Genomic DNA, 27,585 nt, shown 5'->3' on the forward strand with positions numbered 1-27,585 from the left:
GCGGGGCCGCGTCCATTATCCACAACGTCATCTCATAGTTGACGGGTTACACAACAAACCTTAACCATTTCGAAGCCTTTCCCAATCGGAACGGGCAGGCAAGTCGTGCCGCTCTCTTGGGTGTGAGCTTTGAGACTCCCACCAGGAGTCCGGGGGAACTAGGCAAAAAGTAAGATAAGAAGCGACTCTGCCTTATTGAGATTACAGTGACGCAATTCCCATCTGGGGGGTTTAATCAAGGAAGTTGCTACATTGTGCGTTTTTTTGGCGATTCAAGAGAGGGGTGTGAGTAGGCATGCTTGCGTGACCTGCTCACAACCGTCCAGAGACCGTCTCGACTCTTCATACGAAAACGGTGAGCATACGAGGTCAGGAGACCCGAGAAGAGCTGTGTTGCCAGCCGCTCGGATAGGACCCCTTGCCACCCAAGACAGTCCATTCCCGGGGGGGTGCTGGGAACATCGGTTTCCTGGGATGGACTTGAAGCGAAAAGGCGATGAGGAGTTCGTGAGGGGTTTAGCGGAGTTTGGAGTCAGTCCGGCAAGGGAAAGCTGGAAATTTGGAGTTCCATATCCCGTGGCTTTTGAGCTGCAATCCATATTCGTAGTCTTGTCCGATGCACGATACACGATTCAAGTCCCGGATCTTTTTCCTGCCTGCCACCCTGCCAAGACCGGGGGTTGAGGGAGAGTGAGAGAGGAAGTTCTGGCCTCCGGGCCATACACGTGTGCGGAGCGGCCTGCGTGTTGTTGAGGAGGAAATCCCCACGATATCCCAGCCCCGAAATCTGTTTGATGGGCATTTGGAGCCCCCGTTCTGATGTGATATCTGATTTGCGTCATTACATCGCCAGCTCTGACGAGTATGACGAATCGAACGACGAGAACCGGGGGCCATGTTGCACTTCCGACGAACAATTCGGATCTCTTCCTGGAAGATTATCTCCTAATCTCCTTTTCACGACTCAGGATTCACAATCGCATCAAGCTATTCCTGCGCAAGGCGTCCCACTGATATTCCTGTCTCACATACGAGAGAACGGACAATCGCAAGTTCAAGAAGATCAGATTAGGCAAGAGGAGACGGTACCCGAGCAGACAGCCAAGACCAAGATGTATCGAGTACATCGACGTGTCGCCATGCAAGATGTACCGTCTACTTCTGAGGCTATAAACGAGGCCCCCGAACGTGCCCAGGGGGTCTACCCCCGGCAGAACATCTTCCCAAGAGTCGATGAACTACAAAAGGATCGATCAACGTCATCTTTACCCACACCCTCCTCGAAACATTGGCACTACAGTACCATGCCAGGTGGGCGACACCTTCGGTTGCCGCTCTATAGGTACCCTCCCTAGCGCTTATCCTATCACTCCTATTATTCCTGTTGACCTTGTTCCTCTCCCTCTTGTTCCTGTTCCTATTCTCCCTGTTCCCATTCTTATTGTCCCTATTCCTATTCCTGTTATCACTGTTCCTCTTCTTTTCTCAAATAATTCTTAAAAGATAAAGGAACAGTAGAACTAACAGGAATAAAAAGAATAAAAACATTGTGGACAATAAGCAGGTAAGTAAGTAAGCATGGTAATCTTTTGTTGGCCATTATCCCATTTTGTCACTTGCATGCCCACCATCCCACTCCCGGTTCTCCGGGGGTTTAATGCCGGTGGGTAGCGTGGTGGCAGATCACGGTAATGGGTGGTCGTGGTGTCCGTGGTTGGTGAGAAGGGAGGGGTCACTGGTTAGATTGAGATCCCCAACACCAGGGTAATGTCTGCCCGTGGACCTGGGTGCCTGCCATTCAGTCGAGCTACTTTTTAGACCGGTGCGGCAGGCAAGAAAGACGGACTAGTCCATGGAACTAGGTGCGTTAGACGAGATTTCAAAAGCCAGAGAATCCCAAGACTGCAACGCCAAACAAATGACCGCCCAGAAAACGCGAATTCATTGGGGGCTGAGACGAACTGGTCGGGTTTCTGACATGGGATGCGAGCCGTGCCATGACTCGCTCGAGGTCGTATCTCGGAAGACGTTCGGTCGGTAGACACGCCGATGTTCGGGGGTTGTGGCCGGTGCTGTGGGTCCGCTGGGCGCTAAGCCCGCGTGGATGACGGGCTACAGGTGGAGGCCCGCAAGTGGAGAGCTGCTTGGATGAGTTTCTGTCAAGGATTTCCATGAACATCCGATATGGTGTAGTGGCCAACATGATGCCCTCTCATCTCAATATGAGAGGTTAGGCATAGCCCCGAGTTCGATTCTCGGTTTCGGAACTTTTGCCGGTTGAAGGCATTCCAGCACCCCTTTTTGACATATTCGTCTCCGGCCAGAGCAGACATTTGACGTAGTCTGATGAATACAGCCAACAAATTCTTTTGACTGTGTTCGCGACTCAATCTCAAGATCCTCTTTTTGCCCCTGACATGAAACCACTATCACCAGCCTCTAGTGACAGCTCCAACATGAGCACCCTCACCACCAAGACATAACACATGCGACCACACCCACTGGAGAACTCGGGATCCCGTCCGCTCTCCCATCGATAAACCGGTGAGGGCCGGAGTAGTAGTCGGGTCGGAGACGACCGGCGAATGCCCGGTGTTGCATGTATATACTTCTAACTCTTCTTTTTGTTTTGTAGCCTTGGTGGACGGTGAGGGATCGTGTTGCGTAGTTCCGAAGGGAATGGCGAGTTCTTCCTTGTTAACTAAGAAGGAAGTGGGTGTCCCGTCCTGTCGTCAACTGCTCAGATACCGATGATAGTTGCGGCTCGGTGCCAGGGAAAGCTAAGTCGGCTGCTGTCTGCCTTATGATATAAGACCACGGGCAAGCCTTGTCACTCTCAGGACATGCGAGAAGGTCTGGCGATACTGTGAGTATGTGCTCTCCGTCTCTGAGGATGATCTCCCTCGGCTGTATACGGTCCATGTCATCATGTAAAGAGTTCTCGGGAAGCTTTGATACATGGATTATGATTGGAAAGTAGCATAGAGTCTTGAAAGAAACGTGACTATCATAACTCCACCTTACGCCAGCCTGGATGATAACTACACGAGATATTAACCAGCTCAATTCCCACGCAATAGCACAAGTTCCCCTCAAGATCATAAGCAGTAACGCTCCAGACACTCTCGGACCTCCAAGCTCAGCTCCGACCACTTGCTCTTCCTCGTTACGCGTTCTCCCAACGAGGCATCGTACGGAACAAAATACCCACCGATTACAATATTGACAGATTCTATTGGAACCAGCTTGGACTGTCTCCGCGTTGTCTTCCCTTTGTTAGGAGGAAGGAACTTGCCTCTGAGCTCTTCTGTCATGCTTGATAGACGTGCCCAGTATTGCCGAGAAGACTCATGTGGCTGTCTCTCCCATCGTCCTGATATGATCATCTCGGCTTTCTGGGTCCCACTCCATGGCTTGTAGCCTATCGATAGGGAGGTCGACTCATGGCAAAATTGGTCGAGCTTCTTTTGGTCTGTGAACCGATCAACAAGCAACCAGCGAAGGACACGCGGCGAGGTAGCTGCGAGCTCCACTGCAGACCGAAAGTCATTGTGGCCTTGGAAGGAGATGCTCGCTCCATGGCGAACGAGATAGATGACGGATTCCAAATTTCCTGCGCTGGAAGCCGCCATCAGTGCGGAGCCTTCCGGACAGCCTTCGAAGTCTATCGGGATTCCCAGAGACAGTATATTTTTCATGACTTGAATTTGCCCTCTAGATGCAGCAAAAGACAGGGGGTTCCAAAACCCGCCAGCCTCTAGGTTCAGAAGTGTGCGGAGCTTCTCCGTCGACAGCTTTCGACGGTACATTCGAAAGGCTGTTGTCAAGCATGCTGCAGCTTCGTTGGTAGCATCTCTACCCAGAAACATAGTCGACCATGGAATAGGCCTTTCGTCCTGAATCTGGAGGTCTCCATTTAGCAAGAGGGCCACCATGGATTTGTGAAAAATACTCAGATGAAGGGCAGAGCAGCCGAATATGTCAAGTTTGTGTGGGTTGACGCCCATTCGAGTTAGTTTAATGAATAGTGCAGGCCTGGCGACGTTCGTTTCATCAGTCTCGTCGCGTGTGAAGAGACGGTGTAATACATTGCACTTTCCATAATCTTCGACAAGTACATCCGGGCCCCTATCCATCAGAGCTGAAATGACACGAGGGTTTCCCTGTGTACATGCTTCAGCTATCGGCGTAACGCCGTTGTTATCGCGATACTTTAGATCGCTTCCAGACTCGAGTAGAGCTCGGACAACAGCTGAAAGGTCAAATGTAGCTGGCGCCTTGATAGAAACGAGGAGGGGGGTCCAACCCTTGTCGTCTGTGGCCTCAAGATCGGCACCACTGTCGATTAGCAACTGAACGGTCGACACATTTTTCATAGATGCCGCCCAATGCAAGGGTGTCCTGCCCTGCCATCTTCTATTGACGGCTAATGCCAAAGCTGCCGACGAGCCTACACCAGCTTCCTTTCTGTGTAGATGTGAGCGAGCAGACTTTGCCAACCTTGGAGACTAACTTACGCGTAAAGCTTTCTATTTGCTTTAAGATGATCCAGAAGTATTCTCAACCCTCCTTCATTATTTGCCCTCACAGCTGTGGCTACTAGACATCCTGGCTCGTTCAGAACGCTACCACCGGTTGCAGTATACCTCTTGAGCATCGCTTGTAATCCTGTATTCAAGCGAGGTTGACTCATCATCAATTGAATGATAGAACCATCGTTCCCGTAGGGATAATCCGCATTCGCACCTTGTTCTAGAAGCCAAGTTATGATCTCCAACCTCCCAAAGCATACAGCGACTCCAAGAGCTGTGCACACTCCAGATGTGTGCCCAGGTAAATCGATATCGACCGTTGACAGTGGCGCAAGGAGCTGCTGACAAGAAGAAAGGTTTCCAACTTGTATAGCTTTAAACACTGTTTGAGCAAGAGCTGCAGAACGTATACCGTCTGGAACTACGTCGCACTGGCCCTTGTCGTGGTCTCTGAGGCAGTTGATGATCCTTTGGTCCTCGCGTTGATATGCCAGTAGCAGCGGCGTCATTCCATGATAGTCGGATGTCATTTCACTGCCCAGTTCTAAAAGCTTTTCGACTGCCGCAAGATTGCCTCCATCAACAGCAAGATGCAAGGCTAGTTGACCATCAACTGACCTCGCGTTGATGTTTGCACCTCGAGCGTGGACAAGCTCAATCGCACTGGTTTCCCCGCCCAAGACTGCAAAGTGAACAACAGTGTACCCATTTTCTGCCGTGGCTTCCAGGCTGATAGAAGCCACCTCCTCGAGGACGAAATGGAGACAATCAACAGATGAGATGGCCGCGTAATGCAGCGGTCTGATGCCTTTGTAAGTTTGATTCCCATGGGAAAAAACACTTTGACCTTCCCAGTCAATATTCCAACTGGGATTCCTGTGCTCAAGAAGTTCGGACAAGAACGACACGCTACCACATGCAGTTGCCGCGTGAGCCGCTGTCCACCCAGATCGGCATGGGACTGTGGGATCCGCTCCATGAAGGAGGAGAACAGCTGCCAGGTCAGAACGTTTGCCAGACAAGTGGTAAGCTAACGCTGAAGAGTATGGGTGGGTGTTGATCCGAAGATCTGCGTCAGAACCGCACATTAGAAGCATCTCAACTATTTCTCGCCTGAACCGTGGCACATCATCCTCGTTCGAGAGATGAATCAACCCCAAGCCGGACTTTGGATTTGTTTGATTCAAATACTTCGGATCTGCATGATCAAGAAGTTGCCGTACTCTGGAAGTGTCGTCTTCGTGGGTCGCTGGCAACGCACAAACATGTTCCACTGCGGAAAACCCTCCGTAACGTCGGTGGACACCAATGCCTCGGACCAAAAGCTGATCTACTGCCATGGTGTGGTTGAGAGTCGCAGACACTTTGAGAAGTTCAACAGTGTATGGTGACTTCTGGAGGCTGTTCCAGTATGTTGTAGTCTTCAGTAAGAAACACAACGTTTCGTCTGTGAGGGGGAAGTATCTGATGTGAAGCTTGTCCAACCACTTATTCGAACAGGCTTCAGCGATCGGTAGAAGCGCAGATTTCGAATGGTCTTTCTCGTAAGCGACGAAGATGCCAACTCTTGTCAGGCATCTGGCTGTTTCGTCTATATACTTGGATGCAAGGTGTAGGCCCTGAAAAGTTCTTGCGGCGTAGTGCTTCCACACTTTTGACGCCTCGGAAGGATCTAAGTGAGTCGCGAGCGGCTGAATTAGATACTCCAGCACCTCCACAGCTGGCGAGATGAAGAAAGATGGCGTTTGGAAAGGGTACTCTGGGTCTAGGGCTAATATGTTATCCATGTAAGATTCCCAAGGCAACTTTGCACAGCTTCGACTTTGCCTTGCGTCTGGGATCAGTGACTCCAATTCTTTTACCATAGCCAAAGTCGCATAGGAATTCAAACAATGTAGCGGGTTTTTCTGTTCATAGTCGGCCGGGTGAACTTCCAGACCCATACTTCGAAGTAGGGGTAAGATCCCTTCAGAGCCTGATTCAGCAACCAAAAACAGTATTGCAGTCTGGCATTCCCAGGCCGTCGGTTCATTTTCGCACCTCTTTAGGATGACTCTGGCGAAATCGATCTCTCTCTTCTCGATTGCAAGCGTCAATGGTGTATGACCATCACTGTTACGCTTGGATAGGCTGCAGCCGACGCTCAGTAGCAAGTCTAATACTTCTTCGGCCTTGACGATCCACGTGTCATCCATTCCGTCTCCCTCATAATCATGTTCTGACCGGACTAGTAAATGCAGCAACCCGTCTTCATGGTCAGGGCTCAAGATGGATGAAACATCAACTCGCTGATCATCAACCACTTCCTGCAACATACTAATATCGTAGGTCCGACAGGCCGCCAATGCCATCGTCTCGAGGCTATGTGCATCATCAGTAACTTTGGAACTGATATTATAGCCTTTAAGATCATTGGGATTCGGACTCAATTGCACGCAATATTCCCACGCCGACTGACAAAACCCAAGATGCAAGGGCGAAGTATCAATTCCAGAGCTAAGCGCTTCGCAGAACTTGCACAGTGATGGCAGACGTCTTTTGTTCCACAATTGTACGTCATTAGCAATCGTAGCGTCCATGGCCCTTTTGAAATGGTCTAAATCGCTTTGAGTGGGAATAAGACCTTTGTCGACGAGTAGCCGAGCGACCGAAAGGTTGCATGTTTTGATCCCATCACTGAGAGAAGCACGTAAAAGACCCTCTGGTGCTTGGAGACTCATACTCAAAAACAATCCAACGGTTTCAATGGTATAAGCAAATTCAAGACTGTCCGTTCCCATGTAGCGCCGAAACCACGCCGGTCTGGGCATAAAATCATCAGAATCGACTACGGGGTGCCCGAGAACCCCGTAAAGACACTTTACGGCACACTCGATTGGAGTTCCAAGTATGCATTTGGTCTCGTGCTGATCCGAAGTCTGTAGTAGGAATGAACTGATCTCTGGTAGTGACATAGTCGCCGCGAGGTGCAGTGGTCGGAAGCTGTCGTGAATGATTTCCGCTATCGAATCAACTGTCTTCATGTTGATGTTTACCGTATCGGTATGCCAAACAAGAGCTTCAGACCAGATATTCCTTACTAAAGTCACTGCCCATGACGTGAAGTGCGAGGATTTTTGCTGGTCGAATAGCCGTTTCGCCTTGGCTAGCAACTCAGGATGTGTCCATTCTTCTCTAGCGAAACATAACCAATAGTTCGCAGCATATTCGTATAGACGATATTTCTCATGCCTCTGTTCCATATAGGCGAGTTCCTCACTTGTTGCCGTCGGCAGATGATTGAAGTTGTCGAGCTGAAGATATTCCAAGCATCGCACTGCTAGGAGTTTGTTGCAATGAGATCGAGTAATGTGAAACATCCCTAAATCGGATGACTGTAAAATGTCACTCGTCAAAAATTCTTGAACCGAAGAATGAGCGAATTCAAAGTAGTTTCCTTCATTTGACTTTCGAATCAGACTACTGCAATACCTGGCTATTGCGTCATCCCTTATGATACCAGATGGGCTTAGATGCTGGCTAGTTGATGGTATTGAAAGAACCTCTCTCAATTTCTCAATGTCAAGTTTTGGTTCAGCGTAAGCGATGAAGTGCAGTGTCATCTGAACCTGTGTTTGTTTTGCTGGAGAAACTCTCCTCAAGATGCGCATGTAAGTCTCCGGGAGGTCGGGTGGGAGACTGCGCAGGGCTTCTCGACATTGCTCGTCAGAATCGCAGCCTCCAAGGTGATCCAATTGACAGGCAACCCAGCGAAACCTAGCCAAATTCGAGTCAGCCAAATCTCCATGTTATAAATTTCAAGTTTATTCGTGCTTACATTCCATGTGCACCGGCCACAAGGCTTTCTAGAATCTCTGCTTTTAGAGAGTGATCTTCGAATACCAGCTTTCTGCTGCGAATACGTCGTTCAATTTCCGACGTGAGAAACTCAGTGATGTCGTCCGTATGAGCTGCAATCTGTATATTGAGAAACTTCTTCTCGGAATCTCGGAGGTGTCGTTGGATGTTGTCCTCGTCACGACTAAGCAGCGCCATCGATAATTCGTCGGAGTTTTCTGCAATATCGCAAAGCGCCTCCACAACCTCCTCTGCGTGATCTCCGCATTCATCCAGGCCATCAACCACTATGTAGGTATGTTCAAAGACTTGACACATCCTCAAGATGGTTCGTCCTAGGTCTTCTGTGTTGGGAGAGCGAGGGAGTCCCTTGTCTGGATGAAGCTCAAAGTAATACTCTTCGAGCATCGAATACGCTTTCTCGCTCTGTATCGCCAATTGATACGCCAAGCCCCCAAGAATATTGACAGGGCTCTGCGTCGTCTCGTTCTTGTAGTCGCAGAAGAAAAAGCCTACAGCAACGGTATCTGAGCTTCTCGCAAGAGCATGGCCAATAATTGAGCCTGCGAGTACCGTTTTTCCGGCGCCGGGAATGCCGCTCAACCAGAGTCGGGACCCTTGGGTGCGAAGCCATTGCTGGAAAGACGAATGACGTTCAAGCCACATGCCAGTCCTCGGGTGTCGTAGCTTTACACTCATCTCGTAATTTGATTGCGGATTGTATCTCAGGAAGAAGTCTAGGATTCGCCGTCTTCTGGTATCCTCTTGAATCCGTACTGCAATCTCTTTGGTTTTTTAAACATCGGCTAGTATTGCAGTCGCGGTTCGTTCTCTTTCTTCCTCTTTAGCGAGACAACGCAGTAATGCCTCCAATGAAGTAGCTGATAACGCAAGATTCATGTTTTCCTTGTGTCGCGATAGGTCTGCGAGCATTTCCTTGGTCTTCGAAGAAGTGTAAGGCCAAAAGAGTTTCTTGAGTCCTCCTCCTGATTTGTCTTCGTACTTCTTCGTCTTGTTGACAATCTCGGATAGGATCGCTGCACAACCGTCAACGTGGTGCATTCGGAAGCCCTGAATGGGAGACTCGTCCTCCGCCTCCAGGGAGGTTGCCAATCGCGACAACATATTGACAGTGCCCCCAACCAAATTAACTTCTTTGCATAGATCGCTGATCTCTTTCTCGGCATTCTTGACTGACTTGATATACTTGGACAAGCGCAGAAAGACGATGTCCGCAAGAGACAGAAGCCCCGCAATGCTTGCGGCGATGCTCAAGGGGTCGGCCATAGCAGAACAGCCAAATGATTGAAATGGTTGTCCGAAAACTGCTTGTGATCCTCAAGCCGACATTGGGCACGTTGTCGAGGACGGGTTCCGAGCGGACACTCGACGTTCGACGGACGATGGGAATACTAAAAAGATTCTGTTCGGGTTCATTTCTCCTCCCCAGGCACCCATGCAAAGATATCGGGGGGCCTCGGACTTAGAAGTGCCACAAAAAGCGCAACCGCCCTCGTAAAGCTCGACATGTTGAGGCGTCTGGTCCGCCATCATGCAGGCAGGCTGTGTGTTGGTTGCTGTAGGCTGTCACACAGTTTTGATAATCATTGACAGATTTTTCGACTTCCCTACATTAGAAAACAGCCATGAAGTGTTGCTACTACGTGGCTGCATCTTCGTTGCTGCAGGCTGCATCTTCGTTGCGGCAGGCTCTACAACGCAAGGCGGTTTTGGAAGACAACCCATCCAATGAGACATCCAGCGCTGAGTGATCGTAACCCCGCCGCAACCTTAGCACATGCAGTGACGACAGGTTTGGGCGAATCTGCCTCTCGCTGAGGACGCTGGCCACGTATCCGCAGCCCATGATATGAGCGAGGCAGACTTGTCGTGGGAAGCGTTGCAAAAGTGCATATCCGACTAAGAAACCTGGTTGGTTAATAGAGTAAGGCATTCTGAACGTAAGATCCGCGATGTTTGCATATGTTTTCTGTAGTCTCACATAGCGACTGATATCGAGGTCTTCCCTGCCATGAGACGCAGGGAAGTGGCAGCGCAACGTACGGCGTGTTGTTGATTGGCCAAAAGGATGATAAGATACCCGGCCACTGCATGCTCCCTAAATGTTCACGATGTTGATGTACAGCCAGAACGGACTCTCGAGGAGAGAGCTTGGTTGTATGAAGAACATCCACCCGTTATTGTCAGGACTCAACGTGGCAGCAGGGTACCCGAAGCTCAATGGACGTCTCGCCGACTACTGGTCTACTTGAAGATGCCGTAAAGCTTATATTCGGATCTAATAATGGTCATCAAGCGATCAGTACACATAGACTTGGACTCTTCTATTGAAAGCACCTACTTTTCCTTGGAGTGAATGGAACGCCAGATAGTGCCATTTCATCAGTCAGAGTAGGGACGAGGTGTCTTTCTGAGGCCTTTAAATAGAGACGTCATGGCGGAGTCTTACAGCAGTTATGGCTCCTTTCCCGGGGTTGGTGATTTTCTGCAAAAGCGTGGCCGACAGGATCAAGGCCACCGTGAAATGGAGGCGGCACCTGGATAATACATGAGATTCGTTGTCTCAGACGCCATCTTGACAATCTAAACTATTATACTGCCAACTCTCTTTTCCCAACCCTTTTTCTTTACCGAAGTCGCTTCCCATATGCACCCAGGAATCGACCCAAACGCCATGCAAAACCCCACGCTCCATTTCTCAACAAAAATGCTCAAACCATATCATAGCTCTCTGGAAACAGAATCGCATTCGCCATCCCAACCAGCGCCTTCTCCGTCGGACTCCTGCTCTCCTGATCCTCCCAAGGCAGCAAACCCATAGCCCTCAACCCGTCCTCCCCACCCGCGTCGCTAACCTCCTGCGTGCCAGGCCGGCCCGTGTGCGTCGTCTCCCCCTTGCCGCCCCCAAAGTCGGGGCTCGGCTGGCCGAGGAGAAACGCTTTCCGCTGGCGGGCGAGGTACAGCGCGTTGGTCTGCGTCAGGGGGCAGGCCGGGATGTACATGATGGTCGCGGGCGCGGACGACGTCGGCACCCTGTCGACGCCGTATACCATGTCCGGGTGCCACACGACGTAGTCGCCCGGCCGCACGGGCGGGATGCGTACGAGGGATTTGTCTAGCTGGAGATGGGGGTGGAGCGCCGAGTTAAGCTCTTGTGTGTAGGAAGGGACGGCGCCCTGGATGATGCTCGTCTGGGCAAAGTCCAGCGCCCAATTCTCGCGTGCGAGGAAGTTGGGAGACGTTGGCGAGGGGTTGCGCGGTGAGAAGAAGGGGCGTAGGAGGAAGTAGGCAGTGGCGAGCTGGAGCATGGGGCAAAGCAGGAGGGTCCCGTCGGCCGGGTTGATGTCGGACATGGAAAGCCAGCCTTGGAACATGCGGAACATACTACATGAGCCCGCGCCGTTGTAGAGGTCTGAAGTGACTCTGAGCCGCGTACTGCTATCCCAGGGATCGTAGTCCTCCCATTTGCCGTCCCATATGCGCTGGTACGTCCCAGCGTTCCCGTAACCATCACTCTCCCACCGCTCGACACTGCCGCCGTCCACATGAGCATTCAGATGCCAGGCTTCGTCGCCTGGGGTTCGGATTCGTAATCGATCAGCGTATGCCACTGGCAGGTCAGCCACCACAGGAGCACTGGGGTCCCGAGAGCGCCAAAGCCGCATTAGAAATCGTTGAGCGGCCAAGACGTTGGGATGGGCCCGGCCCTTGATCTGTGACGGGGACCAGTAGATGCCGAACAAGTGAGGGTCGCGCGTCGGCCAGCCCTTGGTGTGCGGGTTCTCCGACAGGTAGGTCTCCGTCTCTTCGCGCCAAGCATGAGCCTCGGAGGCCGGTACGACGTTGCGGATGATGGCACCACCTCGGCGCCGGAGCTTGGCGGTGAACTCGGACACGCGGGCATGGTTCTGGAGCTCCGAGAAGTCGATGGTCGGGATGATGTCTGATTTCCTGACGCCAATGACGGCGATCTCGGCTCGAAGAGCTACTAATAAGCGTTCCCATGATTGCACTATGGCGTGCTCCTTGCCGGCGACCAGGCTCCGCTTGATCTGAGCAAATCTCGGTGGCAGCGGGATCGGTCCGCCATTCTCGGTGAAAATTTCGTCGGCGCGCATGAAGCCTCGTGGGTGATTGTCCAGAGCTATGGGAAAAGACTGTGACCAAAGCAGACTGGGGGTATCAAAGGGTGAGAGGAACTGAGAAAGTAGGTCGTCTGAGATGGATGAGAAATCCAGGTCCGGCAGTGGCGACGTGTCATCGCCTTGCCCATATTCATTTTGGAACATGTCGTCCTCCATGTTGCAGCGTGAATAGCTGCAACGTACCGGGTGGTACTTGCAGAAGCTCCGTGTTGTATTTGTTCGTGAAATGGACGAGTTGGAGCATGTTCCTAGAGCGATGGCATCGGGCCCCGCCGCCGACAAGGTTCCGGGGTCAGGATCACGCGGGGCCGGGAAAAGGTCGGGTCGCCGCGGCTCAACGGTGGGGGAAACTCCTAGTCGCTGACAACGCTACAACCGGGCCGCTGTGCCGCCACAAACCTCATTGAACCTCGTTCCTGGATACAAGACCAATGGGAGAGTTGACTGACAAGTGAAAAGTAGCCGCATGGTAAGGGTTCTAGTTCCCATTTTCCAGACCAGTCTCCGACTCTCCATTCAGCCCAGTCCCGGGACACATGATGCAACGTTTACCACACCTTCAGGCTGTGGACGCATGCATCAAGTGCCAACCTCAAGCAGATCCATCGCTGCGGATTGGACCATATCATCCGGGTTGTCGTTCCCAGCTGCCGTGTTTCGAACGGGTCCGATGTTCACCATCCGAACGCTGACCACATTAAGCTTCTTACGCAGCCTTCCCGCGTTTCGATCTTCTGACTGGCATCTTGTCCTCGACTACATCTTCGGGGCTCTTCTTTCTTTTTTCGGGTGCTGCCGCTTTTGTCTGCGGAGCGGCCGTCTTTGCAGCCTTTGAAAGACTGCGTTTGAGCGCCAGCTTGGGATCAACTCCTTCCTGGTGAAAAATGACGTAGGCTACTTTCTCCACGTCTAGGGCAGACACGTTGAGTCTTTTCGTGAGCTTTTCTACTTGGATGTTGAGAGACTCGTACTCCTTCATGTTGTACTTGAGTGATGTCTTTTGGTTATTGTTGCACATCCAGTAGTACCCCTCGTCGGAGAAGAACATGACTTTCTCAGAAAAGTGTACCGCGAGAAGAAGCGAAGCTGTCGCGGGACCGATGCCCTTCAACTTGGTTAGGATACCCAAAGCCGCTGAAAGGTCCGATGTACTTTGATAGCTCGCAATGGCGTCCTGGATAGTCTTCGCAACAGTCGAAGAATCGTTGGATGACACAAATTTCATGAGCGTTGGACGGAATGTCCCATGACGGCTGCAGCAAAAAAAATCAGATCACTCGATTCTTCCAACCATTACAGCAATTGGGGCGCACATGACTCAACAAATGCACACACTTATACGAAAATATAGAAAACGGGGACCTGCAGCGACAGCCCCGTCTGAAGCTCCGCATAGACATGTCGTCGGGGAACGCGCGACCAAAAAGGCTTGCACTTACAGCTTCCATTCCACTAGGAGTTTGACGTCGTCATGGTCCATCACACGCTTCGGCTCATACTCAGAAAACTGTGTCGGGGCCTCAACAAATCGGAAATGATCCAATTCTTTCAGGGTCTTTTGGCCAGGCTTGGCTGTGTAGAGAAGTCAGGAATCTGCTGGCAAGCTCAACGATTCTGCGGGGAAGAGCCGCGATCCAGGGCCGACATACCGCCTTTGGTGGATGAAATGGACTCGATGAGAGGTTCGTATTCCGAGAGCAAATGTTTGAACTCCTTAGCAGATAGCTTGTCCGGTGACATAACTTTGGGAGTCCAGGTCGCCATAATGCGCGACGTTCCTTAACGACGTCTGGGATCGCGAGCAACTGGGTTCTCGGAGCAAAGAGACGCTCAAGGAGTACGGCAAGGGTGTGAGTAGGGTGTAAATGAAGCTCCCAGAACACAAAGATTGACGCGCTGCTGAAAGCAGCAGAGATTTGGATCAGATCGCGAGGATAGTAACTTCTTTCGACGTTAGGTGAGCCAGACACCACACTGAGTGTGGTGCCAAAGTGCTCCGTATAAAAGATGATTAGGTAAGGCCTGGGTACAATCCCACTCGTCTGAGGCTCGTCGTTGAGGTAGGAGGTAGGGTCAGAAAGCCACAGAGGAGCTGAGTGGAAGCTGTAACTCTATTGGGAAAAATGGGTCCTTTCAAACGAAACGAACGACAAATAGAATTCGGATAATGCCAGTTATTCGGGCATGTGAAAGGATGGAAGACCAGACTAGATGAAACGGCTTCTGTAGCGACATTCCCGGACCGCTACAAACAATTTCCGGCCCGAACTCTTTCCTCAGCAAAAACAACCCCCTCATAGTGTGCCGTCGGTGAAGACCCCAGGTGGAGAGTGCGACTGGTACGCTACTGGCCCGGAAGGACCGTGCGGCGTGCCCAAAGACGGTCTGGAATGCCGATCCATGCAGAAGCGCTACGGGGTCGTCCGAGGGGCAGGTGGAAAAAAAAAAAGAAGGCCAGTCGGTCTGCGCCCGCCTGAGCCTCTTTTCCTTCCTCACTTCCCGAATTCTCACGAACTGTTCACGACTGCTATTGACTTCCTACACTCGACTTCGCTCCACCGACAGTACTTCAACCTCCGACCAATATCATCAAAATGGGTAACGTATGTACACCCAACGGACCCTTTCCCCTCACCCCACCGCTGATCAGGGTTCGGTGGAAACCATGAAAATGAGGGGCAAAGATTTGATGCTGACATTCTGGGGGAACCAGGGCGCAAAGGCTCAGCAGAAGCGTGATCGCAACGCCAAGGACGCGAAGCCCAAGGGCTCTCAGCTCAAGGTGGTACGTAACACTCATCCGCAATCAATACTCTTCCTAGATTCCAGCGACTGACACTTTTTGCGACTAGAACGCCGCCGCCAAGGATATCCAGTGCCAGATCTGCAAGTCCACCTTCTTGAAGACCACCAAGGCTCCCGCGTAAGTTAAAACCCTCGCGCCCCTCCTCTCCAATGTAGTTTTGGATGTCTGCGAACCAGCGTACTGACATCGTGTTCTTGCAACAGTCTCACCGAGCACGCCGAGAACAAGCACAGCAAGGGCCTCGCCGACTGCTTCCCCGCCTTCGTTGCCGCATAGTTAGAAAGAGAGAAGAGACACGGAGGGTACGAGGAGTCACGAACAGAACGGAGTTGTGAGGAGTTTTCCGGGACGAGCATGGCGGCACGGCCTGATGTTGAAGAAATGGTGGGCGGATTCGGTCAAGATCTGGCCCGGGGCATGCAGCGAAAAGGCGTAATTTGAAATCTTGCCCTCTTTATTTTCGGAAAATCAAGAAAAAAAACACGATTAAACGAGTACAAACATACGCTTTCACAACTTGGGGCACTCATCACGGTCGAGCTTATTTGCTCTCATGACCTGTGTGAAATTGCTGACTTCATAGTGCGAGCTGGATTCTCGGCGGGTACAACCGACGAGTTCATCCAGATATGGGTCTGTTGAGTTACTACTACCGCGAGGAGAGAGGATCCTCATGAAGCTTACATATCGCTCTCACTGCGAGTTCTCAATGCGCTGGAACAGGAACCGACGAAACCTCCGGAACACCCTTGACATCCTTCTCTCCGCCACCACCGCCAGCAGCTCTAGCCTGCTCCTCGCGAATAGCAGCCAGGATGTCCGGATACCACCTCTCTCCTACATCTGGATGACTCTTGACCCGATTCCTCAACGTCGCCTCCCCAAGCGTCTTGGCCACCCCGCCCTTCCGGAACGTAAACTCGACATCATCAAGCCTCGTCCCGCCGTTCTTCTCCAGCACAAGTCGCCTCTGCTCCCGGATATCCTCCGGCACCCGCCCGACGCCGACGGTCTCGAGGTCCTCAAAATCGGCGTCCCCTCTCACTCCCTGGAAAAACGGGATTGAGAACCGCGCGCCCTCGCCGGCAGGCGGGCTGAGCACGCGGTGCGTCGTCGACACGCAGACGCCCCGCGTCAACGCCTCTAATCCCTGCCCGATGGCCACAACCAGCGTCCCCTCGACGGGCGGCGCGTCGATCCATTCCCCGCGGACGTTCTGCACCTGCAGCCCGCGGTGGTGGCTCGCTTGCAAGAGGTAACTGCTCAGCATACTATCCTTGTGCGGACCGACTCCCTGCCCCTGGATCTTGGGATCCGTGATGCCGAGTTCTTGGAGGTCTGGGTATTTGACGATTTTGAGCTTGTGCTGCTGGTTGGCGTCAAAGTACTTGTTGAAGGCGTCGGCGGGCAGCTTGATGGCCTCGGCGATGAGGGAGGTGAAGGCGATGGAGATTTGGCCCATGCGGTCCATGTACTCTGTGAAGGTGGCGCGGAAGCCCGGGAGCGCGGACTCAGAGGGCCACTGGTTTGGGGCGAGGAGGTTGTAGTAGAGCGGGTCGTTTGGTCCCGGCAGCGGGTGTTCTGTCGAGAGGTCGATTTGTTCGCGGTGGTCTATCTTGCCTGCTGTGATTTCTGCTGAGAGCTGGGAGTAGCCGAGGAAGGATTTGGCGTTCTTCATCTCGATTTTTAGTCTAATCAAGAATGTTAGCACACTTACAAACCGATTTACACTCTGGAGCATCATCGTCTGAATCAAAGGAGGTCACTGTACTTTTCCTCAGTGGGTATATCGAAGAAGCCCTTGCCTTCTTTAATCACCCTCTTGAACAGTTCGTCGGGAATACCAACGTTCTTGAGGTACAGGAACCCGACCTCCATGAGTGCATGGCGCAGATCAATAAGAAACTGTGGTTTCGTCTCGGGATCTTGCGCTAAGGCGAGGTCGAGGATCGGAATGGATGTGAAAGACATGGCTGTGTGTCTCACTGCTGCTGTCTCATACTCTACAGGAATTCAAAACCGGTCGAGAGATCAAAAGACAAAAGGCAGGCCTAGGCTGAACTAGGAAGAACTTAGGGAAGGCAATTTAGATAGGTAGATCGTTTATTGAATCGATATCCGTGTTGAGTAATTACCCAGACATCAGTGGTATGATCCGGATAAGATGAATGCGAAGTCGCAGCATTTGGCGCGCCGCTGTTCAAGTAAGCCGTCGTTTGAGCAATTGGGCAACGGGATGGCGTAATGCGGGCGGCGGGGCACCTCGCCGATCGGCTTGCCCCGCATTTCGGCACGGCAGGGTCACCGAATAACCGGCGCATATTCACATTCCATCTGACCACTGCCCAACTCTCACAGGCGCCGATTAACGCGAAAACGCGAAAACGGTACAACATCTTCCTTGACTGGAAGTTATAGAGCCACGACCCTGAACACCACCTTGAACAACTCATTCTTCTTCCTATTTATATTCATGCGCCATGGTGACCAAGTGACTCCAATATCTACCAGTCCAAAATCACCTAGACACCAAAAAAAGAGTTCACCACCGGTGTGGCTACATCTCTTGGTGCTCATGCTGGGATTCGAACTCGGGTACTCGCTAAGCCTGTCGTCGAGTAAGGCTGGTTGGCGTTAGAAATTTTGATCGTTGACCATAAACCACTCCACCACCCAGCCAGTTTGACCTGACCCGTCGACCTAGACGGGCGCCTGCTGGCTGGTGACAGGAATGGGATTGAGGGGGTCTATATACCCTTCTGGTGACATGTATAGGAAGGTGCGATGAGCCAGGCGGTCCGGTCGTACGTGCCTGCCCTGCCTTACAGTCTATAAAGGTGTACAGACACAACGCATCCGTGATGAGGAGCACGCCAGTAGTGCGCGAAGAGCCTTGAACTAAAGGGAGTTGCCTAGTACTCGGGCCAAGTCAATCGAACATTTCCACAAGAAACCCTTGAAGATCCAAATGCTTTTACTACATTCTTCTATTATCGGGTATAATGCACATATTTTGACAACTTTTGTTTAGCCGTTTCATGATCCCAGAGGCTTCGTCGCCAATAAACCCGTAACCTTGTAGAACATGTCCTCAACCGAGGGCATGGCAAAAGCCGGCGCCGCATCAAACAGCTCGGCAAGTTTCTGCCTGTTGATGACGGCCGGTTGGGCGTCGTCATCATCCAAATCCATCTCTTCTCCGTTCGCAGCCTCCGTCTCCTGCTCATTGTCGCTGGCCATCTCCTCGTCCTCGATGGCGTCGTCGAGAACCACGTCTGCGGCAACCGGCTCACCATCCAGCTGCATGTCCTCCAACGGCCTTGAGAGCGCGACGGCTGCGGGGTCCGAGGCCTCGGCGACTGACCAGAGTTGCGCCGCGTCATCGACTGCGACGAAGCCTGATGAGCTTCCGGTGGAGACAAGACTGGTGATACGGTGGGGGATGCGCCTCACGCACAGCAGCGCAGGCTCTTCCGGCTTGAAGACTGCGAGCTGCGAAGCTTGGCCGCCAGGTACGACGACGGCGAACGTCCGTGATTTACGGTCAACAGCCAAGTGACTGAATTCCTTCACTGCCGTGGCGTTGCGGCCGCTCGGCAGCTGGAGGCCGTACTGCAGCTCGTCGGCGACCACATCAAACACTCTCAGGTCATCCGAGAGGGTGATGATGTACGGGGAGAGAACCTGAAGGCGGCGAATGTGACCCTTCCACATGTTTTCCAGTGTCGACCTAATCTCACCAGTCTTGGTATCGATCACATAGATGCCGCCGTCGTTTGAGTGGCCAAAGGCAACAAAAAGCGTCGAGCCGTCCTCGGAAAAGCACAGGCTGCCGCTACGCTCTCCCGTCGTCTCTCCAGTGGTGGTCAGCGCATCAGCTCCCACGTTGCCTCCGAGACCCACGGCCACAGTGCATGACCACGAGTGCAAGACCTCGCCGGCGTTGTCTTTGGATGCGATACCATCTTGCTGCCTTGTTTTTGACTGCCATATCCGCGCCGTACCATCGTCTCCGAGGGTGGCGAATCTGTTCGTTGTGTGATCTGCTGCGAGCGCCAGGACCGTCTCTGGCCGACTTGTGACGTGCGGGCTGTTGATTCTGGAAGACAGGGCAAAGTGCTCTTCGCCAGCAGTCGCAGACCAGAATTTGAGATAGATCTCGCGCCTCTCTCTTACAAACTGCTCGCGCGCTTCTGGTGCCACCTTCTCCAAATCACGCTTAGGAGGTTGCCAGTCATCAACGGTCGCCAACCACCTGCCGTCTTGCGAGAATGAGACATGGGTTATACGAGGCTCTGAGATGGGGTTACCCTTTGACGTGATATTAACATCTGTCGGCTGGGTTCTTGCCAGAGCTTGCTTTGAGACACTCCGGAACGATTCCATATCGAATGATTGCAACAAAGGTGCTGACTGGATCTCGCCAGCCAACATCGACTGCTGGCCAGTTCCTGTGCAGACATACAGTCTTGATGGCTCGGCAGGATTCAGTGCCGCAGGAACTGGATGCCGCACCTCGTCGGAAACAGACCAGACACGCTTAACGAGCAAGTCTTTTGGCGTCGAGGTAAACCGGGCGGCGGACTGAATACCAGAGATGTACGTCGATGGCTTCATCTCAGCCGTGGACAAGACGATGGCAGAGTTGTCATCCAAGTGGATTGCGTAAGATGCTCCAGTGGGGGACACAACGATGTTCTCGATACTTCCCGACAAGTGAGGGAGGAAATCCTTCTTGCCGGTATCCATCTGCCAGAGCACGAGGACATTTTCCGAACCACCGGAAATCATGTATTGACCTACAGCGCATGTTAGTGTTTGCAGATGATAGTCATTGGCGACTGAAAGTCCTCACCATCCTTTGACCACTTCACGCTGTGGACAGCCCTCCTGTGCCAGTGGAACTTGCGGCTCGTGAGAGCCTCTCTCTTAGATTTTGGCCCGTTGAGGTTCTGCAGTTTTCTGAGGATGTCGTCGTAAAAGTAGATAGCACCTCGGGCACCACCCGCAATCAGGTCGAGGACGAGGGAGTTGTCCTTGCTGTGTGTAACCCGGATGTCGAGGGCGCAGATAATATCGGTCGTATCGAACGTGAAGAACTCCCACTCGGACTCCGGCGTCAGTGTTCCAACGACGAGACCGTCCTTGGTAGCTCCGACAATGGTCTTACCATTGGGACTAGAGCGCAGTAAGTGAATCGCCTGATCGACCTGCTTCGTAGCAAAAAGGACCTCGGCGGTGGGCTGCTTGAAATCGGGGCCCGAGTATGCGACAACCTCGCCCTTGGCGTGCTTCTTCCCCTCCGAGACGTACAGGACCTCCGTTGTCTTCTTCTGTCCCTCGATTGATGCCACGGACAGGTCCAGCGCCGTTTGCGACTGGGTCCGGAACTCGTCATAGACACCGGTTCCCTTCTTCCAGTTCACCCGCCAGACCCTGCCGTCAGAACAGGCCACCCAGAGGAAATCGGGCTTGAGCTGCGACTGGCGCGTGGCCACGATCGTGGGTGCAGACGACTTCTCCGCGTATGTGTTTTGGACCACCGGGAGGGCGATTCTTCGGATCAGTAGTGACTCGGCCACTGAGTAGATTTGCAAGGATGTGTTGTAAGTGACGATCAGGTACCTGGTTCCCCTCATGTTAGACACCAGAAGTCGACCAAGAAACGCCTGCTGAGTTGGCACCTACTTCTCGTTCTCGGCAAAGATGGGATCGATGTCAGCCATTCGGCCGCCCATTGGCAGGGAAACCTGCCATCCCGCCTCCTGAGACTCCGTGTCGCCGAGCTTAACTAGCTCGGTCTCAATTTGATCGTCGGTAAGGTTCTTCTGGAGCTGCGAAAGTACATTCAAGGCGCCGTCGCGGAGGTCGTCGGCGTCGGTGTTTCCGTTCTTTTGGCCATTTGCTTTGCCCGCCGTCTTTGTCTTTTGCCGAAGGCGCTTCGCCTGTCCGTCCCTCTCATTCTGCTCTCTCTTACGCTTCTTTTGGTCCTCCCGACTTCTCGGGGTCGAAGGGCCAGCCATTGTGTAGGTATGAATTTGCGCGAAAGCCGAGAACGATTTTCAAGTACGGGCAATTGGAAGTCGCAAATATCTCGAGGCGAGGAGACAAGGAAGGAAAGCGGCGGCCTGGAGACTATTCTTCGTTCGGTAGTCTCTGGCTTTCAATCCTGCTCTGTTTCGCACACACGACCCTTCTTTCGTTCCTACTAAGAAAAAAAAAAAGTTCGAGAGTTCCCAAAGAAATTTTGGTCCCGCCCAGTCGCCCGGCCATGCAATTGGTGGAGCTCCCCCACAATCAACACCGATAAGATAAGCAGCGGAGGAAATCACGGACCGACAAATTTTCTGTTCTCCCGCCTGGTCGCGCGCCTTCCACTGCGACAGGAAAGTCCCGGAAGTTTTCTTTGACGACGGCGACGACGATTTCGGAAGGCAACAGTCCCAGGACCTCAAACCACGCAACACCTCGAGAAGCGACGTACCGGAACCGTTACAGTCTCTCAGTGAACAAACGTCAAACTGCCACAGCTCCATTTCCGACTTTCTCAGGCACAATGATTATCCCCGTTCGCTGCTTCTCTTGCGGCAAGGTTCGTCTGCACAGATGATTGCATGCGATGGACGCCTGGTATCTAACTTCTGTTGTCAGGTCACCGGAGACCTGTGGGAGCGCTACCTCAAGCTCATCGACGACGGCATTACGGATGGGTGAGTCACCACGATCGCGATGCTGGATTGCGACACACGATAATTAACATTCACGTCAACAGTGACGCGATGGACCAGCTTGGCCTGAAGCGTTACTGCTGCCGCCGCATGGTCATGACCCACGTCGACCTTATTGAGAAGCTTCTCAAGTATGTGTACCCTCGAGCAGCATGCGCCGAATCGTTTTCTCGAAAGCTTACAAACCCCTACAGGTACACACCGGACGGTCGCAACGAGAAGAAGATGTCCTTGAACCCGTAAAGTGCTCGGGATGGATTTCACGAATTGGAGTTTTTGGAAAACATTGGCATTGCAAGGCGTTAGGGATTCTCGAGGAAGGCAGAGCCGCTGCGCGAATAGGAGAAAAGCTGTGCTCGAGCCGTGACGGAGCGTCAGCGAACATGTCCTTCAGTACAGATGGAAAGCCCCCGTCTCCGACTCCTACAGGCAGCGAGAACCAGCCACCTCAAAGCAAGCTCAGCAAGTGGTGGCAAGAGGCGTATCGATTGGCATCGAGACAATCACAGGCCCGGATGCAACCCCGCCACATGGAAATTGACCGTGGCTGCAATTGTACGCAGGAATGCTATCTCGGAAGGTCTCAATTCTCTCAGATGACTCTACTAGTCTCCACGTCGCTCGTCATGTAATTAGACAGCATGTTGGGTCCTAGTCAATGGGCTCAGCGCCTGGTCGGTAGTACCAATTTGTTTGCTGGACGACCATCTGGTTTCCCACAGTGACAGCTCTTCGAGAGATCCCTCCAACAAAGAACGCAGCTATATCAGGCGACCTATGAAACAGGCATTCACATGTGTAGCAGTGTCACACCCCAACAATGTTTCAATGCTCTAGCAGAATGACTGGTTCTCTCCGAGTCTGAAAGCAGCGCATCACTTTGATCTAGCGGTCAAGGCAGAGGTAGCAGCCAGTAGGCAAAAGTAGCTTTCATGTCAGTCCGCCTAGCTGCTGATCGCTGACCACATGCGCCTTGCTGCAACGGCATATGGTGGGTGGTGAGACGGGGCTATATGGACGAAGAATATCAGTTCTAGCACAGCATGTACCGGCCAAAGAGCCTCCAGCATCTTTCCGGTCAGTGACGTTGTACAGCAGGCTGACCTTGGGGGCCAGAATTATACGCAAGGCGGAGTTCACCGATTGAACCTCCGCGATTGTCCTGGGCTCTGCAGAGAAACAGGCAGTCCGGGTACACGACCCGGGAGAGCCCAAGCCAATCTGCCGATTTCTGCCTGGTGCTTGTTTCGATTGTTGAATCCTGGTAGATGGTGACCCATTCTTCCTCGTTTTTTTTCCTTTTCGCGTGATGCTCCAAGCACCAACGGGGACATGGGTTCAGCAAGGCAGCGGGTGCAAAGTGCTGTGCTGGCCGTGTAGCAGTGGCTAACATGAAGACCCGAGGGTCTGGGAATGGCGCAGTGGTGGTTTTTGCCGCGAGATGCACCAACCAGATTTCCTGAATGGGGCCATATCCGCCGAAGCTTTCATTTCGCGGATGGTGGTGATTTGTCACAGGACACAGGGTAGCTCCAACAAGCCTTGGTTTGCTGCACAGCGTTCAGAGTCTGGAGATACGTCCGCCTGGCCGAACTAGACTGACGCATATGCGGAACCGGAAGACCGCTCACAGATAAGCAAAACTTAGTGACAAAGACCCACAGCTCCATGGCATCGAGTTGTATTCGCATGAGTACAAATTTACTTCGGAATCCTGAGCTCGAGGGACTGGCGCAACCGCGAAAGGATTCGACTTTAGCGCGCAACTGCTACCGCGACTGGCTCTCCGGTGTCCAAAATACAGCATAAGTCCAGCTTGCTACATGTCGTACAGAGCAAAGCCATACCGGATGGGGAGTCCTGAGCCGTAGAGAGTCCGCAGAGCTGCTTGTTGGCGCCTACGCGCGTTGAACTGCATGCGTGATGCGGTCGTGGCGTCAGGGATACCACGAAGCAAGCAGAGACCCCGGCTAGTCGCAGGCCAGCGTTCGGGAGGTGAGGGTTCACGGAGAATGGAGAGGGAAAAGATATCATACCATCCTTGGCTAGTAGTTGGTTCCCTTTCGTTCTTGATATCTGGAAAATGAGTTTGCCGCAGGCGTCGGCGATATTGACATCGTATCTGATCCTTCGAAGCGTGGAGGGGTGGTGGGTGAATAGTCCGGCCCCTCCATCGACGATCAGCAAACTGGTGCCCGGCCACGGATTCCTGGGTCCTGGAGGCTGGAGCTGCACACCCCACCGGGTCGCTGGGGTCGAGGTGGTTTGCTTTTACCAATTGTCGTGCTAGCGCTGTGATCAGTCGAAGGCACCTACATGATAGCCAGGGCTATCACTGTACTAAAACGATGGCTGGGATGCAATTCTTCAAGAAAATGACGGCCTCAATGGACGATGAAAAGTTCGTGTTGAGGACCAGCAATGTTACGCCTTCCAGGTTCTGGGCAGTTTGCGAAGCCTACCAAGCGTACTTACAACGCCGATGAATTTACGAAGCGAGCTGTTGTCAGGTGATGAGTCTGTCTGCGAGACATCAACGGGTCGCCGGGGACCCTGACAGGGGCGGGGTTTCCTTGAGCAACATAATTGTTGGGATGCTTGGCCGGATCTTGTTACCCGTTTCTATGTAGCGATTGCCCAGGATAACTGACTTGGGTTTGGCTTTTGAGATGTGTGTAGCTTACTCTGTACGCCAATCTCAAGGAAAAGTTCTCCAAGGCATGTCCGAATATGATTTGTTGTAAGCGTACCATTATTCTATGTATGCTACTTCATACAGGAACGACCATCGAGTTGCAAGAACTGAGTCACAAGTTTGGATGTCAGGCATCTCCTACTCTGTCTTCCACAAGGAAACCGACCAAATTCTCATTGCAACCATTGGATAGGCTGCTGAACAGCTGCCTGGGCAGGTGACAGAGTCTGGCTAGCAAGATTTTCGAAGAAAGACTCGAACCAACAGCCAACGCAAAACCAACGGTGAAGGAGGGATATGTACCCGCCAGTAGGATTTGAAGCCGCAACGGGCCCGGGCTTCCATCCAATCCCTACCACGGACGGTTTAAACAAACGGTAGGCTTGGGTGTGGCCTGTCACACCTGGTAGCGTGTGAATGAAGGTCGATCAGGGCCCACTCTGTGTCGAACGGTGCACCTCACTGCAGCATGGTGCCGCTACAAATCCCCCCCCCCCCCCCTTCAATATCCGTAAGGTACTGAGGAAACGCCGTTCCAGATTATCGGAATCCGTGTTGCCATGAATAGAAAAGAGAAGCGGGGATTTGAGTACAGAGTACGAATTACATCAATGTCGAAACGCGGAAGTCTGATGCGTGGCAGACACGTTGGGCTCGCGAAGAACTTGTTCTTATACCCTCCTACAACGATTAGCACTCTGTTGGTAGTACACACGATAGTGAAGTAAAGACTGGTGTATGAATAAGAGTACATCACCAACCACCTCTCTCTCGGGGTCTTACCTGATGAATGGTTAAAACCTGGCCCAATGTCTACTGACGGGGTCAGGCCGATTGTCGCGGAGCAAACAGCCCCAGTCACACGGCTCAAGTCGGTTCTGACCATATGGCAGAGGTGTGGCTTTGTTTATTTGGGCGGCCGAGCGACTGCCACCACGCTTTTCCAAATTCTCGTCAAAAGTCGAAGGTACAGGTCGAGGAAGTGTTCGATTTCGTTGCTGGAGCCGGCAAATGAGTTTGTGGCCCACCGCAGCCTGCGCTGTTGAAAGTTGAAGTGAAGAGGTGTTAGGCGTCTGCTCCCAAATCCCAACGGAGCTCCCCCACCTCGCACACATACACACACACACACACACACACACACACATTCCCACCAGGGCGGCAAACAGGGACCGAGACTGGTAACGAAGACGTCCACGACAACGGACGGGCAGAGCCGTTCACAATGGTGCACGCGCATGTCACGGCCCCCAAATGCACAGTACATAAGCAACTCCAGGTAGCGTGACTGTGTTTCCCGCGTCTTCAATGACACGGCATCGTCAGATTGGCCCGCGAATCTCTCTGATGGGGGACAAGAGGGCGTTAGAGGAGGTTGCGAGAGATATCCGCCCATCCATCTCCGATATGCGAGCAGGCACACTGCACGCAATCAGAAGAGGGACAAAAGTCCCAATTCAGACATGCAGGCCGCGGTTGATACCGTTGGGCCCAGCATACCGGCTCGGTCTAAACAACTTGTCGCCGCCGGCCTCAGTTTCGGTCAATCATGGAGGAAAGGGTCTTCTCTGTCTTGGACTCCAGATGACTCTGATACGATGGGTAGAAATTGGAATTGACGGGGAGGAATTCTCGTGAAAGTTGTCCCACGTCAGAGTCGAATTGAGGTATAAGAAAGCAAATCTTCGGTGAGGTACCTTGGCAGACAATACCTCAATGCCACCACATTCACTTCCATTTCGCCAGGTTAATTGGCAGTCTCGCTGCTCCGTACTACCCATGATCAAATACGTTCCTTCCATATATTCCTTCGTACCTACCTTACCTTACCTACTATACACCTGACGTTTAATTCCGCAAACAGCCATTGCCTGCCTCCAGGCCTGGAAGGGACGGCGGGGCGGTTGAGAACCAGCTGAGGAAGTTTCTCTCTTCCCTGCTATTTCCTTTGGAGCAGTGGTGGCTCTGGATCTTTCCTTCCCTCTTGGCCGGGCGCCCCTTGCCTTTCCATCACCCCTCCAAGGTGTAAGGCAAGCCCCTCCGTCCTAAGTGGGGCCGTCAAGTGCAGGGGTCGGTTGTGGTTCACGGGCACGACTGGACGGAAGCGAGACCCACCTTTTGCTAAGCGCCGACGCCTGTCTGCTTCATGCAGCCTACAGCTCGACGTCGCTCTTCTCATCCACCGACACCACCTTGTGCCCAACTCTGACTGGTTGAACCCGTCAGGAGGTGCGCTGCTATGCCCATGGGAGAAGACGCGCAGCTGCATCTCTGACTGGTTCATCCATCGCCTTCTATGTACATGCTGCCCGGTGCCTGCCTTAACTAAGGTTGGCTCAAGTTCGTGGAGAATGGTGTATCCTAGTATTCCTGGGAACGAAGAAGGCGCAAAAGATGGTGGTGGTACCGCGGTGGTTGTCTCCGACTGAGGTGCGGCCGACCCAGCTCGCGGATTGGATCCCACCCCGCGGACCTCTCTTCTTTCTGGCCACCTCGGCCCTCTCTACTTCAACGATTTGACTTCTTAGCCTTCTTTCCCTTCGTCCTGTCGGATCACTCTCCTCTGCTCAACTGCCAGCGAACGCTACGACGATCCATTTCTGGTCTCCCCCTTCTGATTCATTCCCATGTGAGGTGCCTGTCCATAGGGCGGATCGGAACTAGGTCAACCATTCAGACAACACACAAATTTCTACATTTCTGACTTGACTCTCCTCCACAACTCAAATCCAGCTTGTCTTGCTCCTTGAGAAGCACCGAGAACACCCATTCTTATTACTGCTGGTGGTCATCTTTCCCTGCAAATCATAACAATTTCTCGCCG

General features: G+C 52.6%; 8 protein-coding genes across 8 annotated transcripts; 2 read left to right on the forward strand and 6 right to left on the reverse strand.

Annotated features, from left to right (window-relative positions):
- Window positions 1-3,098: 3,098 nt before the first annotated feature.
- CTAM01_01335 (uncharacterized protein) lies at window positions 3,099-9,068 on the reverse strand (the record flags this gene model as incomplete). The annotated part of the gene is made up of 3 exons (XM_060517377.1): window positions 3,099-4,467; window positions 4,518-5,333; window positions 8,350-9,068. The coding sequence occupies 3 exons, from the start codon at window positions 9,066-9,068 to the stop codon at window positions 3,099-3,101; spliced, it is 2,904 nt and encodes a 967-aa protein (XP_060387838.1).
- Window positions 9,069-9,164: 96 nt separating this feature from the next.
- CTAM01_01336 (uncharacterized protein) lies at window positions 9,165-9,656 on the reverse strand (the record flags this gene model as incomplete). The annotated part of the gene is made up of 1 exon (XM_060517378.1): window positions 9,165-9,656. The coding sequence occupies one exon, from the start codon at window positions 9,654-9,656 to the stop codon at window positions 9,165-9,167; it is 492 nt and encodes a 163-aa protein (XP_060387839.1).
- Window positions 9,657-11,101: 1,445 nt separating this feature from the next.
- CTAM01_01337 (uncharacterized protein) lies at window positions 11,102-12,691 on the reverse strand (the record flags this gene model as incomplete). Its single annotated transcript, XM_060517379.1, has 1 exon — window positions 11,102-12,691. The coding sequence occupies one exon, from the start codon at window positions 12,689-12,691 to the stop codon at window positions 11,102-11,104; it is 1,590 nt and encodes a 529-aa protein (XP_060387840.1).
- Window positions 12,692-13,241: 550 nt separating this feature from the next.
- CTAM01_01338 (uncharacterized protein) lies at window positions 13,242-14,299 on the reverse strand (the record flags this gene model as incomplete). Its single annotated transcript, XM_060517380.1, has 3 exons — window positions 13,242-13,788; window positions 13,975-14,107; window positions 14,185-14,299. 3 exons carry the CDS (start codon window positions 14,297-14,299, stop codon window positions 13,242-13,244), a joined length of 795 nt encoding a protein of 264 aa, XP_060387841.1.
- An 830-nt stretch (window positions 14,300-15,129) lies between these two features.
- On the forward strand, window positions 15,130-15,617 carry CTAM01_01339 (uncharacterized protein; the record flags this gene model as incomplete). Its single annotated transcript, XM_060517381.1, has 4 exons — window positions 15,130-15,138; window positions 15,249-15,320; window positions 15,388-15,458; window positions 15,545-15,617. 4 exons carry the CDS (start codon window positions 15,130-15,132, stop codon window positions 15,615-15,617), a joined length of 225 nt encoding a protein of 74 aa, XP_060387842.1.
- A 430-nt stretch (window positions 15,618-16,047) lies between these two features.
- Window positions 16,048-17,312, reverse strand: CTAM01_01340 (2OG-Fe(II)oxygenase superfamily protein; the record flags this gene model as incomplete). The annotated part of the gene is made up of 2 exons (XM_060517382.1): window positions 16,048-17,032; window positions 17,113-17,312. 2 exons carry the CDS (start codon window positions 17,310-17,312, stop codon window positions 16,048-16,050), a joined length of 1,185 nt encoding a protein of 394 aa, XP_060387843.1.
- Window positions 17,313-18,377: 1,065 nt separating this feature from the next.
- CTAM01_01341 (WD domain-containing protein) lies at window positions 18,378-21,364 on the reverse strand (the record flags this gene model as incomplete). The annotated part of the gene is made up of 3 exons (XM_060517383.1): window positions 18,378-20,140; window positions 20,197-20,966; window positions 21,030-21,364. The coding sequence occupies 3 exons, from the start codon at window positions 21,362-21,364 to the stop codon at window positions 18,378-18,380; spliced, it is 2,868 nt and encodes a 955-aa protein (XP_060387844.1).
- Window positions 21,365-21,728: 364 nt separating this feature from the next.
- CTAM01_01342 (RNA polymerase N/8 kDa subunit) lies at window positions 21,729-22,312 on the forward strand (the record flags this gene model as incomplete). The annotated part of the gene is made up of 3 exons (XM_060517384.1): window positions 21,729-22,051; window positions 22,114-22,200; window positions 22,264-22,312. Coding segments are annotated over 3 exons (459 nt in total), but the record flags the coding sequence as incomplete, so codon positions are not given.
- Between the last annotated feature and the right edge of the window lie 5,273 nt (window positions 22,313-27,585).

This window comes from Colletotrichum tamarilloi, assembly GCF_030869305.1.
Source record: "Colletotrichum tamarilloi strain Tom-12 chromosome Unknown Scaffold_3.1, whole genome shotgun sequence".
Lineage (NCBI taxonomy): Eukaryota > Fungi > Ascomycota > Sordariomycetes > Glomerellales > Glomerellaceae > Colletotrichum > Colletotrichum tamarilloi.